This window comes from Astyanax mexicanus, chromosome 4 (assembly GCF_023375975.1).
Source record: "Astyanax mexicanus isolate ESR-SI-001 chromosome 4, AstMex3_surface, whole genome shotgun sequence".
In the NCBI taxonomy this organism is placed as follows: domain Eukaryota; kingdom Metazoa; phylum Chordata; class Actinopteri; order Characiformes; family Acestrorhamphidae; genus Astyanax; species Astyanax mexicanus.
This window is the reverse complement of record NC_064411.1, coordinates 52,058,678-52,074,303: the sequence shown is the minus strand read 5'-3', so window position 1 is coordinate 52,074,303 and position 15,626 is coordinate 52,058,678. Positions and strand designations below refer to the sequence as shown.

General features: G+C 36.7%; 2 protein-coding genes across 2 annotated transcripts in view; both read right to left on the bottom strand.

Moving 5' to 3' along the window:
• egfra (epidermal growth factor receptor a (erythroblastic leukemia viral (v-erb-b) oncogene homolog, avian)) overlaps positions 1–11,792 on the bottom strand; it is a 119,827-nt gene extending 108,035 nt beyond the window's left edge. Inside the window, exon 1 of the mRNA XM_022678693.2 lies at positions 11,442–11,792. Coding sequence (XP_022534414.2) covers positions 11,442–11,541 — 100 coding nt within the window. The 5' untranslated portion in view covers positions 11,542–11,792. The remainder of the gene's footprint in view (positions 1–11,441) is intronic.
• The window catches only part of hecw1b (HECT, C2 and WW domain containing E3 ubiquitin protein ligase 1b), a 295,654-nt gene that overhangs the window by 5,648 nt on the left and 274,380 nt on the right, over positions 1–15,626 (bottom strand). The gene's annotated exons all lie outside the window — the stretch shown is intronic.

Here is a 15,626-nt window from a genome sequence, read left to right as displayed (position 1 = left end):
TCCATGTCTATTTTTTATCAGTACAGTAACGGCGGCGCTCAGAGCTGAAGCTAGCATTATAGGATGTAAACGGAGGTTTTTAATAAGCTTCTTGTGCAGTTTTTAAGTTATTAATGCCTCGTTTTAAATGTCAGGGCTCTCCGGATTCTAGCAAGGAGGTGTGGAGCTACTTTGAGCTGGATAACATTGGAAAAAGTGATTTATCAGGGTAAATTTTACCCCGTGTCACCCAGTCTAAAGGGTGTTTGGAGAAACTGTTAAGATTTCTGGATCTCTGAATGCTGTGGGAGAACGGAGGTGTGCTATTCATCAAAGATAAGTACTTTTTATCATGTTTTACTACAACAAAAGTCCATTTTACACCAGAGTTCTCCTTTAAACAGGTTTTTATAATGTGATCAGATGATGAGTTTGTTTATTCAGAGAATTTCTTCCTCTGTTTGGTTTAGTTTCACACAGGTATAAAAACCTTGACGCACCAAAAAGCTCACCAATAAACCACGCCAGCACATTCTCTCCTATGATTGGTCAGAGCTGTCTGGCGCAGAAGCAAGGAAGTAAATATAGGGAGAAGATTCTGTGTTCTAGTATGTGTATATCTGTGCAGTAACAAGTGATATTTTACTAAAATAAAGCAAGCAGTGCTCGATGCAATTACTGCATGTGTAAACAGCCTGGAGCAGCAGCAGAGACAGTGTTTGTTAATAGCAGTATATTATCTGGCTAATATATATTTGATTTAACTGCGTCTTAAACTGGTGCTGATCAGTGGTGTCAAGTAATGAAGTACATTTTCTTTATAACCTTACTTAAAGCTCCACTAGGTAGGATTGAGATTTTGTGCTCGTGGGCTCCCCCTACAGTTGTAGAGTGTAATAAAGGTTTCAGGCGGATTAGTTTCTCTTTCTCGTTTTCTGGCTTTCACAGACATATTCGGTCTCTTTCCAGCTTCTGCCAGAGTGTCTGTATGTTAGTTTGTAAAGAATGAACCGGTAGTCCTTGTAGAACTGTTAGAACTAAAGGTCGGAAAGCAGGTTGCAGTTCTCGCGAGCGTTGGTCACGGCCGCCTCGGAAAACTTACAGAGTCTGGTTTGAGCTCAGAGGAGCTCTGGCACAGACACGAGAGCACCGCTATTCCTCCTATTACACCTCAATGCAGCGCTGCAGTGAGTTTCAAGCTGTGATTTTACTTCTTTAAAAAGATCAAAAATCAAGAAAATCCTACCTAGTGGGGCATTAAGTAGAAATGTTGGTTATCTATACTTTTCTCGAGTAATTATTACTTTGCAGTTTATATGCATGCATTTTTTTACTTTATTTATACTAAATAAAACTGTAATCTTCAAATGTCTATGTTTTGTCATATCTCCAAAAATATCGATATTGAAAAAACCAACCCTAAAACATCGTGATATTATTTTAGGGCCATATCGTCCACCCCTACAAAACACTCTAAACCACTCTAAAACCCCACCACAACAAGCCTAAGCTTAAGTACAGTTTAAATACTGTATATAAAGTTTTAATGCTAAAGACAAAAGAAAAAAATGGTTGACCTTTCCCCAACCCTGCCTTCCTCCACCCTGTGTGGTTAGTAAGAGCAGAGTCAGTGTGTGCAGTGGGTTCAGCTGAACTCTGTAGAGGGTCTGGGTTTTAAGCACGTTTTTAGTAAGGGCTTCCCATGCTGACCAGTGCATTCCCACAGCCTTACTGTTCCAACAAGTCTCCGTCAGATCCGCCCGACCCACCTAAACAAACGGAGATCCACCACAAACACACACACACTCACAAAAGTACTGTATGGAACTTTTAACGTTCCAGAGAACACAGTTCTTCCACTACTGGAGGCTTCATACCCTCTACAGCCAATTCATGATCTGACAATAGGCATGGTGCCAATATCTGATTCTCATAATCTGAGAGACTTTAAAAAGTGCTAAAGTGTAACTGGGTTAGATCATCTTCAGAACATCAGAAAGTTCTTATGAGGAAAAAATAAATTAAACTATGCCTCAATGGGTCAATCATGGCAAAAGTAGGATCCACACAACATTAGAAAGGTGGTATTAATGGTATGGCCAATATACAGGGGTTGGACAATGAAACTGAAACACCTGGTTTTAGACCACAATAATTTATTGTGGTGACGGACAGTTCTGGTGGAAACAGGAGAGTTGAGTTGCACATTGAATTCACGTTGAACATCCCTTTCAGACAGCTTCCTCTTACAGCGTCCACAGTTAATCCTGTTGGATGTGGTTGGTTCTTCTTGGTGGTATGCTGACATTACCCTGGATACTGTGGCTCTTGATGCATCACAAAGACTTGCTGTCTTGGTCACAGATGCTCCAGCAAGACGTATCAACAATTTGTCCTCTTTTGAACTCTGGTATGTCACCCATAATGTTGTGTTCATTGCAATATTTAGAGCAGAACTGTGCTCTTACCCTGCTAATTGAACCTTCACACTCTGCTCTTAATGGTGAATGATTCCAAATGTCATGATACTAATAACACACTCCAAATATCTCCATATATATTCAGGATTAAAGTAAAATAAATGATACTGGACAGATATAATCTGTCTCTAGTAGTAGATACTGTATATAAGAGGAAATGAGAACAGTGTGATTATTTTTTTTTCTTTTTGCTAAAAACTGGAAAAAAGTAGTACCCTGATGTACTAATTAGGGAAGAGTGATATGGCCATAGACAGTAGATATAGATCCCTCCCTCAGACAAAGTCTGCTGTCTAATGTTTCTTCAACTGATCTAGTGGGTGGGGTTCTGGTAGGGGGTTGATGGATGAGTGGGTGGTACCAGGGTGGTTCTATGCAGGTTCCCTTGTTTTATTTATTGTGACGTCACAATAAGGGAGCATCCAAACGGCTCATAGACGAAAATAGTTCCTGACACCAAACTTTTTCAACTGATTTACAGAAAACGGATGGAGGATTATTATTTTTTTTGGTGCTTAAATTGTTTATAGGTGTTTATAGGGGCAGTCAAGCCAATTTAAGTGGAAATACAAAAGCACAAAAAAGTAAGGTTTTGCCTAATATATATCCTTTAAAGCTTTTATGACTGTTTAAAGCAGACAGCTCCCCATCATATCAGCCAGGAAAGCAGCATCTACTGTCTGCTTGATTATACTGGCCAGGGCTATACTATATCATTTATCAGGTATGATGTTTAGCTGTGTAAATCAGTAGCAGTATCAGTCACAGCGCCTCTATATCAGTCTGGTCTTTAGTTTAGTTTATTTCTAAGAGTAAATAAGAAGTGAAGCGTGGTCTGAATCCAGGTTCTGAGGGTTAAATGATGAGGGTGAGCTGTTTTGTGTAATAGATAAAGAAAAGCACAGTAATACAGACTAAACATTAAAGTCTCCAGCTCTGGCTGATCATTCCACATCACGCTCCTGACCTTCAGCACAGGAATGAAGGAACCAGTGCTGATCTACAGGGACCTGCAACCTTAAAGGTGCCAAAACTACATTAAGTGGAAAGGCTCTTTATTAGAGCTGTCAACGTTAAAGCATTAACGCAAGGGATTGATTAGGAATAAGTCACCTTTCAATGCAATTTATTACGGTTCGCTTGTGGTGAGAATGTGATCTGGTCTCGATAGGACCCAGCAATCAAATATACTTCTTTTTAACCCTTAGATGCGTAAGTGTGGTCAAAAATGACCCCGAGGCTTGTTATTCTTCAAAATCTGTGAAATTAAACGTTTTTAAACTTCCATATTCCAGGTATTCCTCATAAAACTTGTTTGTGACTTGAGGCCATTAGATTTTTTTTAAATGTTTTAAATGTGTCACTCAAACATTGTCTGTTTTATGTTTTTTTTTTCAGTTAGACTATCATGGCTACTCGGAGGCCAGCTAGGATACCCGAAGAGCTTGAGAGCTTGAGATATGATCCTGAACAGATGGGATTAAGGAGCCCATCGGTGGGATTGACTCTGCATCTGACATCTCAGATGTAGAGGATACAGAATATTGTCCCCTGAATTTTCCACTGGAATCACCAACGCACTGAGATATTTCCTCACAGAGCTCTCAAAGGAGCTTGTAACTCCTCACATAAAAAGTTGACTGGAAGATACCCCGAACCTACCAACCTACACCACTGAAGCAATGGGAAGGTGTGACAAAAACTGCAAACCAGCAACAGGGAGAGAGGAACAGAGGGCAGACAGAAGAGAAAGAGGTGCCAGATGTGTCCAAGAAACAAAGATCGCAAAGCCACCAATTGCAGTTGGAAGTGCGGTATCCCAGTGTGCAGTGATCACAGCCAAAAGCAAATAGTTTGTGAAAATTGCACACAGTAAATAGAGAAAATAATATTATGATATTATGTATGTTCATTTTCTTTTTTGTCCTGCAGACAAATGGACATACTAACAATATTTCTTGAAGATTTTGATGTCATTTCTTGTGAAAAAATGTTATCAAAGTTATAAATATGCAACGTTAAATGTAAAACCAGTGGAATTCTTTACATGATGTTTAGTTGCATTCCAGCGTAAACACCCTATCACATCTGTGAAACACGGTGGTGGGAGCATCATGTTTTGAGGCCTGTTTTGCTGCATCTGGGCCATGTAACAAGACAATGACCTAAGCACACAAGTGGTTCTATCAAAGAAAGGAAGTAGAAATGTTGTGAAAGGAGCAGAAGAAGCAGCAGGTTATGGGATTTCTAATTCTAATTCTAAGGTATCTAGATTGTGTTTTTCAATAGTTGACTAATCATGTCTAATATTTTTATCCTATTTGTTTGGTTCTTTTTACTTTTAGGACTTTTAATGTAATAGAACTGATGAACTACTGAGAACCGGCTGTGGTTGTCCTGTATTATAACTGCGTATCTGCTGTTGGGTTTTAGAGAGAGGCTGAAGCTCCTTCTGGGAACTAAATCACTCACTTCCATTTGGAACACAGTCCTGACCTCAGTCCTGTCATCCAGGGAGCTAGAAGAATAAAAAACCCGCTCTGAAGTGAAACGGCTAACCAGCACATGCCTATTAAACAGGCAGCGCTCCAGGTTCTGCGACTGCCTGAGGGTTCTGTTTGTTCTTGTTACGTATTAAAGAAAAGTCCAGAATTATTGGAGTTGTTGTTTGAATTGTAGATTTTTTGGATCACTGACTTTTTCCACAGTCCGTCTGAAACCTCCGCCGAGCAGATTAGACTATAACAGAATTAAAAACCTGCTCATCCTCTGGTTAACGTCTTTCTTTCCTTCCCGTTTCTCTCAGTATACTCTTAAAACTGAAGCTTCTAACATCATTCCATGTCCCATGACTTTCGCCTATGTGCCATAGAGTCGCTTTTCCATTTTTCTAGTTCTTACAAGTAGGGTTGGGCGATATGGCCTTAAAATAATATCACGATATTTCATGGTATTATCGCGATAACGATACTCTTGACGATATGACGAAATACTGTATTTAAAAATGATTTCAAGAATACAGTACTGCACCAAAATGAATATAAAATTTTCCTACTGTATATAATATGATATGGCACACCCCTAACTGAGATATTAAAAAATACAAGAAATGTATCAGATTTGTAACAGAAGTCAATAATCCAAAATGTCATGGTACTAATAATGCGCTCTACATATCTCCATATATCCAGGATTAAATAAAAAAAATTATGATACTGGACAGAATCTGTGTCTAGTAGATATATTATGGGAAATGAGAACAGTGGGATTTTTTCTTTTGCTAAAAACAGCAAAAGAGTAGTACCCTGATGTGATAATTAGGGATGGGTGATATGGCACCATATTTCAGGGTAAAATATCGTTCACGATATTAAAAACTTTTGGCGATATTATCGTGTACGATATGATATGGCACACCCCTACTTACAAGACACTACAACTCCCATAGTTCCCTGTAAAATGGTTCTTCATACGCGAACAGTCCCTAGAAACTTGGTATATCTGGTTTATATCGTGGAAAGTATTCACTTTCCCTGGAGGAACGTTGTTTCGTTTCACTGTGTACTCTGTATATAGCTGAAATGACAATAAAAACCACCTTGACTTGACTTTGTATAGAACTTTTAACTGATGCAGATGTTCTATAAAGAATCCTCAAACTTGCACATTAAAGTTTACATAATGCTGAAGTTCTCTTTAAAATCAAATTAATTTTGTACTTTTTCTGAGTCATTTTCTGTTGGATGTATACTATGGTACTAGCACTTGATTTGTATTTGCCTAGATGCTTCTATTATGTATTATTTATAACATTATTTGGAGCCTTAAAAATGGCACTCCACTCTCAAAAGTTTTGTAAAATGTTTCTGGTTTGAACATGGTTCTACACTCTAAATATGGCCAAACCCCATAAAAAACAACTGTAAACACACCCAAATAAAAAAGATACAAACAGAATCCCTTAAACCACTTCAGCAGGTAGTCTGAGACAAACCACTTTACGAGATGGCCTGAGACATATTTAAAAGAGATACAAATCTGATCCCTCAAACCATTACAGGAGATGGTCTGAGACAAATTACAACAGATACTGTATAAATCTGAAAACTCAAACAAATCACTTCAGAAGGTGAAAACCAAAACTCTTAAAGAGGTGGTCTGAGACAAACCACTGAAGGAGGTGGTCTGAGACAAACCACTGAAGGAGGTGCTCTGAGACAAACCACTGAAGGAGGTGCTCTGAGACAAACCACTGAAGGAGGTGCTCTGAGACAAATTACAATGAATATGAATCTGATAACTCAAATAAATCACTTTAGAAGGTGGTATAAAAACCAAAACACTTAAGGCGGTGGTCTGGGACAAATTAACATTTACATTTATAAACTTAGATGACAACATATACAAATCATTCAAACCATTTCAGGAGGTTTTCTGAGACAAACCACTTCAGAAGGTGGCCTGAGACATATTTAAAAGGGATATAAATCTGATCATTTAAACCACTACAGAAGATGACGAGAAACAAACCACAACAGATACAAATCTGATAACTCAAACAAATCACTTCAGAAAGTGATCTGAAAACTAAACACTTGAGAAGATGGTCTGAGACATATTTAATACAGACACAAATCTGATAACTCAAACCACTTCAGAAGGTGGTCTGAGACAGACTACTTCAGAGGACAAGGTCAAGTGTATGTATTTAAAATCTTATCAGGATACAAATTCAGGTACTAGTGACCAGGTGAATTCAGATTATGGTTGATTTTGGACTGTCTGAAACATTTGACTAAATAAATTTGGATTCAATCCAGATTCTAGTCAGTATAAACACGTTTTCTGACTCACTACTGGATTTAATGTTTAAAAGTAGCCAATAATAGCGCATAGTGCTTTTTCATCGGCATGGAACCGGCATTGTTCTGATTTGTGAACCTAATTTTGAACTGATTCGCTGCGTTTCCACCAACAAAAGTAGGTTCCAGAACCAGCAATGTTCATTCTCAGCATAAACCAGAGTTCTTTTGATAGAAAAGTGCTATAAGTGTAACGTCAATGCAGATTTTTACCATAGAAACAGTACAGTAATTTAAATAAAAGTCCCCGCACTAAAGTAAGACTATTAAACCAAATATTACAGTGTAATTAAGGCATCAGGCCACTCACTATCATTAATAACACTGCTTCACAGCTTAACGTGGGGAAATGCCAGTCTCTGACACGACTGAATAGCCCTGTATGTCAAAACATTGTCATTGTGAAACGAGCTCTTAACCACCGTCAGCAATTTAGAGGCTTAAGAGCGCAGAAAACTGAAGGTGATTCCTGTTCTGGCCTGAACACCGTTCTCAATCTGAGTCCAAAGGAGGAAGCAGACTGTAATAAACTGATTTGTGTGCGTCCCATCTGTCAATATTGGCACGGCGCTCTGTTTACACACAGGACACCCCTTAGTTGACCTGAATGAATTATTGAGACTCTCTAAATAAACAAATCTCGGCTGTAAATAGAATTACATAAGCGCGCTAAATGATCCAATTAATGGTACAGTGGGGATGGACGATATATATTGTTTGAGCTTCGGTATCACAATGTACGATACTGTTCAGATTTTAAATTAAAGTTATTGTTTTCTGTTCATTTTTTTATTGCACACTTTACACAAAAAGAGTAGGGTTGTGCATTGGCAACAACTGTGCATTGGCTATATGATACAATGTATCTGGATACAGCGCTTACAATTCAATATTTAACAATATATTTGCAATACTGTAAGCAAGGCGATATATTGTGATTCTCAAAATTATATTTACAAAATAAATGAAGGAAAGTTTTGTTTTTATCTTTATATCCAATCAGAAATGTCAGATCTAAAAAAATAAAAATAAAGTACAATACTGCCATGTAGGCCTGTCAAAATTAATTGCAATATCGATTTATCATACAATATGAATGAACATGACCTCAATAGTTTTTGATAATCGTGATATAATCTTCTATTGTGTTTAGTTTATTAGTTTGTGTTTCATGACTATTTACATTTTAGATTCTTACTGAAGCATCAAAACTATGAATGAACACATGTGGAGTTTTATGTACTTAATAAAAAATGAGCTGAACCTCCACAGTCACCGGACCTGAACCCAATCCAGATTTGAGGTTTGAGGTGAGCTGGAGCACAGAGTGAAGAAGGCAAAGGAGCAACAAGTGCCAATAAACACCTCTGGGAACTCCTTTCTTCAAGACTGTTGGAAAACTTTTCATTTCAGGTGGCCACCTCTTGACGAAGCTCATTGAGAAAATGATGATGCCAAGAGTGTGCAAACCAGTAATCAGAGTAAAGGGTGGCTATTTTGAAGAAACTAGAATATAAAACATGTTTTCAGTTATTTCACCTTTTTTTTGTTAAGTACATAAAACTCCACATGTGTTCATTCATAGTTTTGATGCTTCAGTGAGAATCTACAGTGTAAATAGTCATGAAAATAAAGAAAATGCATTGAAAAAGAGAAGGTGTGTCCAAACTTTTGGCCTGTACTGTAGATGTTTAAAGTAAAAAACATTTAGGCAGGGCCTAAAGGAGGTCAAAGGGGACAGTGGGATAGAGGAGGAAAGGAGGAGAAGGAAGTAAGTTGGGTTTAGTTTTAGTGGAAACGTAAAAACATTCGCGCTAAAGAAATCTAGTGTTCTTCGGTTCCTTCCTGCGAACGCTCCTGGTTTTGAAACCTACTTTTTTTGGTGGAAACCAGGTGGAACGGTTCAAGAAAGGTTCGAGAAACAGAACAGTGCTGGTTACACATCGGTTACTACTGGTTCTTTTGGTGGAAAAGCTCTATTTGAGAATACTAGAGCTGTATAGGATAGATTACCATTGGAAACCATTAGGAACCTCTACAACTCTATGCTGAGACGTCTGATTGAGATGCATTGCTCTACTGGGCACTACTGGTATTAATCAGCCTGGTTCAAATGTGTCCATCTTATTTTGGAAATCACTCATTTACTGACTGGAAATCTGAATAATGAAGACTTTATATCAGCCTAAACCAGCTTAAACTGCTTTAACTGAGTTCGCCAGTGCATCTGAACCAAAAACGAGGCTAAAAGCCAACAGGAATCACAGTTGATGTATCAAACAAATTAACCAAACAAAAAGGGATAAAAATAACGTTTAGGGCCAATATAGCCCATCTGCTACATAGCCCAGGTGACTACATGGTTTATATAAATCTAACAACCAATCAAATAAATGCACAGCCAATCACAGACCTGGAAAAGGCTAGAAGAAAGCTCATACATGTCCTACCAAACCTCTGGTTAGTGGTGATTGGACAGCGCACTCTTCATCTAGCCTATAAAGAGCATCTACACTAAACAGTGCAGTACAACAGTACAGTCCAGCTATAAATGATGATTGAAAACTAAAAAGAAGTGTAAAAAATAACCCTTACAGTGAACACAGTAGCTAATTAACCTCTTAATGAGACCTACATACTTCACAACCAGTTATGAAGGTAGTCTTAAGTGGACTCTTACAATACAGATTAAACACATATTATGTTGAATTAAAGCTCATACAGCTCTGGAAAAAAACAAGAGTCTACTTAAAAATGACAAGTTTCTTTCTTTTTTACCAAATTGAAAACCTCTGGAATATAATCAAGAGGAAGATGGATGATCACAAGCCATCAAACCACCAAACTGAACTGCCTGGATTTTTGCACCAGGAGTAAAGCAGCATAAGGTTATCCAAAAGCAGTGTGTAAGACTGGTGGAGGAGAACATGATGGCAAGATGCATGAAAACTGTGATTAGAAACCAGGGTTATTCCACCAAATATTGACTCTGAATCTTCTGGACTCTGCATTTGATTTGTTCTTTTTCTATATTTTTATTTAGAATTTGGGAGAAATGTTGTCTGTAGTTTCTAGAATAAAACAACAATGTTCATTTTACTCAAACATAAACCTATAAATAGCGAAATCAGAGAATCTGATTCAGAAACTCCAGAAAGTGGACTCTTAATTTTATATTTTTATATTTGTTTTATATTTTATTTATTATAATTGTTAAGTTCACTGTATTTAAAATTATATTACAAAAACTTCAAATTTATCATACCGTGTGCAATAATAAAAAATATTTTTTGTATTCTTGAAATAAATTAATTTAGATAGATAGATAGATAGATAGATAGATAGATAGATAGATAGATAGATAGATAGATAGATAGATAGATAGATAGATAGATTTAAAATTAAGATTGTTCTGAACTTTTCGTAAATATTTTATTTACTCAAGTACTGTATACTACATTAGTTTTTAGTAAGAATTACATAATTAATATAATTTCCACCAACTTAACCAGAACACAAAATAAATAATAGTATATATGCTATAGCTTTTTAGTTATTTATATAAATTGCTTTGCATAAAAAAATCTATTTTGAATACAATGGTCAGTTGGATAAAAACTGAAAATTGTAGATTTGTATTACTTTATTTTTTATTTAATTCACCTATTTTTTAAAATACTTATAGAAAAGTAGATGAAGAAAGAAAACAGTAAAGAATTTAAAGTACTGAGATCACACAGCCAACACAGAGTTAACTTTACTGCGAAATAGTTGAGTAATGTTGGGAAATCCATACAATATCCATACAATATTTTTGTCAAACAGACTTAATTTTAAAACAGTTCAAACTACTTCTGAGTTTACAGTGTAAAGATTGCTAAAGTTCCGTCCCTCTCCCCCAGACCGCGGTAACGCGCGCTCCTCCCCGGTCAGAGGTAGCGACGCGCGGCCACGCCAGGTCCCAGCGCCCGCTCCCGAGCTCCGGTTCTCTCCATGCGTCTCCAAGCCCCCTGTTATAACCCAGCCTTCCGAACCACCAGAACCAAACCTAGCGTTACTCATTCCAATCAGCGCTGCCTATAACAGCTTTAAGAGTTCATATCCATAAACATACCCATACCTTTCTTCTCCTGAGAGAGACTCCAGCCCGGGGAAAGGAGCAGGAAGGCGAGGAGCAGGAGCGGGAGGAGGAACCCTGTCCCGCACGAGCTTTTCTCCATGTTCTTCTTCTTCTTCTTCTTCTTCTTCTTCTTCTTCTTCTTCTTCTTCTTCTATTTCTAACGCGTTCTTCCTTCTTTTCCCGTGTTGTTCTCCTCTGTTTCTGCTCCCAGGCTCGGTTAGTCCATTCTGGCCGTGTTCTCCGGGCTGTAGGAACGGGCTGTGTGACTCAGCGAGCTGAGGGAACCGAGCTGCGTCTACACACTTTCAACAAGTTGGAAAGTTTTGACAGCTCCTCCTTCAGCTCTGCGCTCAGAGAGAGAGAGAGAGAGAAACAGAGAGAGAGAGAGAGAGAGAGAGAGGAGCCTTCTGCTGGCCGGGACGAGGAGTGACGTCACAGGCAGCAGGAGGATTGAAGGGTGGGAGGGAGGTTTGAACTTAAGCTGAATTACAGTTTTTTTTTTCTTGGTTTTATCAAAATACTTAACACAATTCACAAAAACACCCAACACCCAATATATATATATACAGTACAGGCCAAACGTTTGGACTCACCTTCTCTTTTTCAATGCGTTTTCTTTATTTTCTTTATTTCTCCTGGATGCCAGCATGTGTATATTATGTTCAGTTCCATCAGCAGCTCAACTGATTTACCAAATTTACCATTTTTTTACCAAACCAGGTGTTAATTAATATGATGAGAACTACAAATTAAACTCTATTAACTCAGATGAGGAAGAGAGATTAGGAGATGTTTGGTGTAATGTTTGATGTTTATTGTAATACTAGTGTTTTACTGAGCAAATAAACACTTATTATACAGCTCTGGAAAAAAAAATTAAAAGACCACTTCAGTTTCTATTTTTTTTCTGATTTTGCTATTTATAGGTGTATGTTTGAGTGAAATGAACATTGTCATTTTGTTCTATAATCTACAGACAACATTTCTCCTCATTTAGGGCATTTATTTGCAGAAAATGAGAAATGGCTGAAATAACAAAAAAAAAGATGCAGAGCTTTCAGACCTCAAATAATGCAAAGAAAACAAGTTCATATTCATAAAATTTTAAAAGTTCAGAAATCAATATTTGGTGGAATAACCCTGTTGGTTTTTAATCACAGTTTTCATGCATCTTGGCATCATGTTCTCCTCCACCAGTCTTACACACTGCTTTTGGATAACTTTATGCTGCTTTACTCCTGGTGCAAAAATTCAAGCAGTCCAGTTTGGTGGTTTGATGGCTTGTGATCATCCATCTTCCTCTTGATTATATTCCAGAGGTTTTCAATTAGATAAAATTACCTAAGAACCTAATTCAGGTTATTGATGTTATTCTAGATGCTCTGTTGGGTCAGAGTATCTCCATAACATGAGACACAGGGAGAGTCCAGATTCAACATGCTGGACAACATGAAGCAATTCCATGCAGCAGTTCCACCTGCCCTGAGGGCAGATTCCAGTTCTAATTCTCTTAATTGTGAGTGTTCCCTAACTCAACACACCTGAACCATCTCATCAGCTAATGACCGAGTCCTCCGCGGTGGGAGCAGGTGTGCAGGGGCTGGGAATGCTGGGAACTGGAGGACTTTAGTTGATTACTCCGCTCTAGAACATTCTGTACCTCAGGTAAACAGCCCAGAGTGCTAAGACTTCCCATGCTGTAGGTAAACACTCTTGAGATGGGTGAAGTAGGCAAGCCTTTCAGAAACAAAGGGCAGCATTCCTTTTCCAATTTCCAGGATAAAACGCTGAGCTAATCGAGTCCAAACTGAAGAATGAAGGACATTCTCAACTGTCACGACCTGTAAAGTCTTAAATGACAAGCTAAGTGGTCCAACCAATGGTGGTCTTTCATCTCGTTCAGCCTGTACTGATGTATTTATTCTCAGATTCTCCGCTCTGACATGTCACTTACGCTCTTATTTTCCTCGATGAATCCACCTCTGAGCCGTGCCCACGGACAAGCTGCAGTTTAGGTGGGCACTTTTTCCAGACAGTGAGTTTGGAAAATTCCAGGAAAGCTGTGCTTCCCGGAGGGTTAGATTTTTTCAGGGAGAATCTGGTGAATAATGTATGTTACTCTGTGCATTTGTCATTAGCACTCTTTTTAAAGTATTTATAAGCCTTTATTCACTATGGTTAATAACCAATGAAGGGGACATTTGCTATTTCCTGCTGAAAATTCAAAAATAGCAAGCATGCTCTGTTAAATTTACTGGGTACTTCACACATTTCTAACACATTTTCTAATGGTAGTAAACTAACCAGGCAACTTAATAAACATGTTTCATAGTCAGTAACCTATGTATTTACTTAGTAAATATCTAATGTGTAAAGAAAAGTAACCTTGTACTTAGTAAATAGCGCCTTAAACAGTAAATTCACCTGCTGTGTGGTAAATTTCTAGCTTATACAGTAAATTCACCTTCTGTTTGGTAAATATCTACTTTATACAGTAAATTCACCTCATGTGTGGTAAATATCTACTTTATACAGTAAACTAAACTGGCATGTGGTAAATATCTTGCTTATACAGTATATTCTTTTGGTATGTGGTAAATATCTAGTTTATACAGTAAATTAAACTGGTATGTGGTAAATATGTAGTTTACACAGTAAATTAAACTGGTATGTGGTAAATATCTAGTTTATACAGTAAATTAAACTGGTATGTGGTAAATATGTAGTTTACACAGTAAATTAAACTGGTATGTGGTAAATATCTAGTTTATACAGTAAACTAAACTTGTATGGGGTAAATATCTAGTTTACACAGTAAATTAAACTTGTATGGGGTGAATATCTAGTTTATACAGTAAATTAAACTGGTATGTGGTGAATATCTAGTTTATACAGTAAATTAAACTGGTATGTGGTAAATATCTAGTTTATACAGTAAATTAAACTGGTATGTGGTGAATATCTAGTTTATACAGTAAATTAAACTGGTATGTGGTAAATATCTAGTTTATACAGTAAATTAAACTGGTATGTGGTAAATATGTAGTTTATACAGTAAATTAAACTGGTATGTGGTAAATATCTAGTTTATACAGTAAATTAAACTCGTATTTGGTACACATCTAGCCTACTTAGTAAATTAAATTGATACTTAGTAATTAGCTAGCTTACATGATAAATGTATCTGATAGATGGTAAACAACTAGCTCACGTAGTGAATTAAGCTGATACTTGGTAAATAAAGAGCTAATACAGTATATTAACCCTATTATACATGGTGAATAGCTACCCTACAAATAAATAAACCTGGTATGTGGTAAATATTGACCTTCCACAGTAAATGAACCTGGTACTTGGTAAATAGGTAGCTCATACAGTACATTAATCAGGTACATGGTAAATAGTTAGGTTACACTGTAATTTAACTGGGTAATTTGTAAACAGCTCGGTTACAAAGTAAATTATCCTGATAATTGGTAAATAGTTATCTTACACTCTAAATTAACCTGTTACTTGTTAAATAGTTAGTTAAAACTACAAATTAACCTGTTACATGGTAAATAGTTAGCTTACACTCTAAATAAACTTGATTGTTTGTAAATAATAAGCTTACACAGTTAATGTAACCTGTTACATTGTAATTAGGTCGCCTACAAAGTAAATAAACTTGTTAATTTGTAAATAGCTTGCTTACAAAGTAAATGAATCTGATAATTGGTAAACAATTTGCTCATACATTAAATAATTCTAATACATGGTGAATAGCTATCCTATAAAGTAAATAAACTTAGTACTTGGTTAAATAGTTAGCCTACACTGTGAATTAATCTTATGATCATTAAATAGTTAGACTACACTGTGAATTATCCTGGTAATTTGTAAATAGTTTGGTTACAAAGTAAATTAACCTGATTGTTGGTAAATAATTAGATTACACTGTAAATTAACCTGTTACATGGTAAAGGTCACCTACAAAGTAAATAAACTTGTTATTTTGTAAATAGCTAGCATACAAAGTAAATAAACTTGTTCATTTGTAAATAGTTAGCATACAAAGTAAATAAACTTGTTAATTTGTAAATAGCTAGCTTACAAAGTAAATAAAATTGTTAATTTGTAAATAGCTAGCTTACAAAGTAAATTAACCTGGTAATTGGTAAATAGTTAGCTCATACATAAAACTAT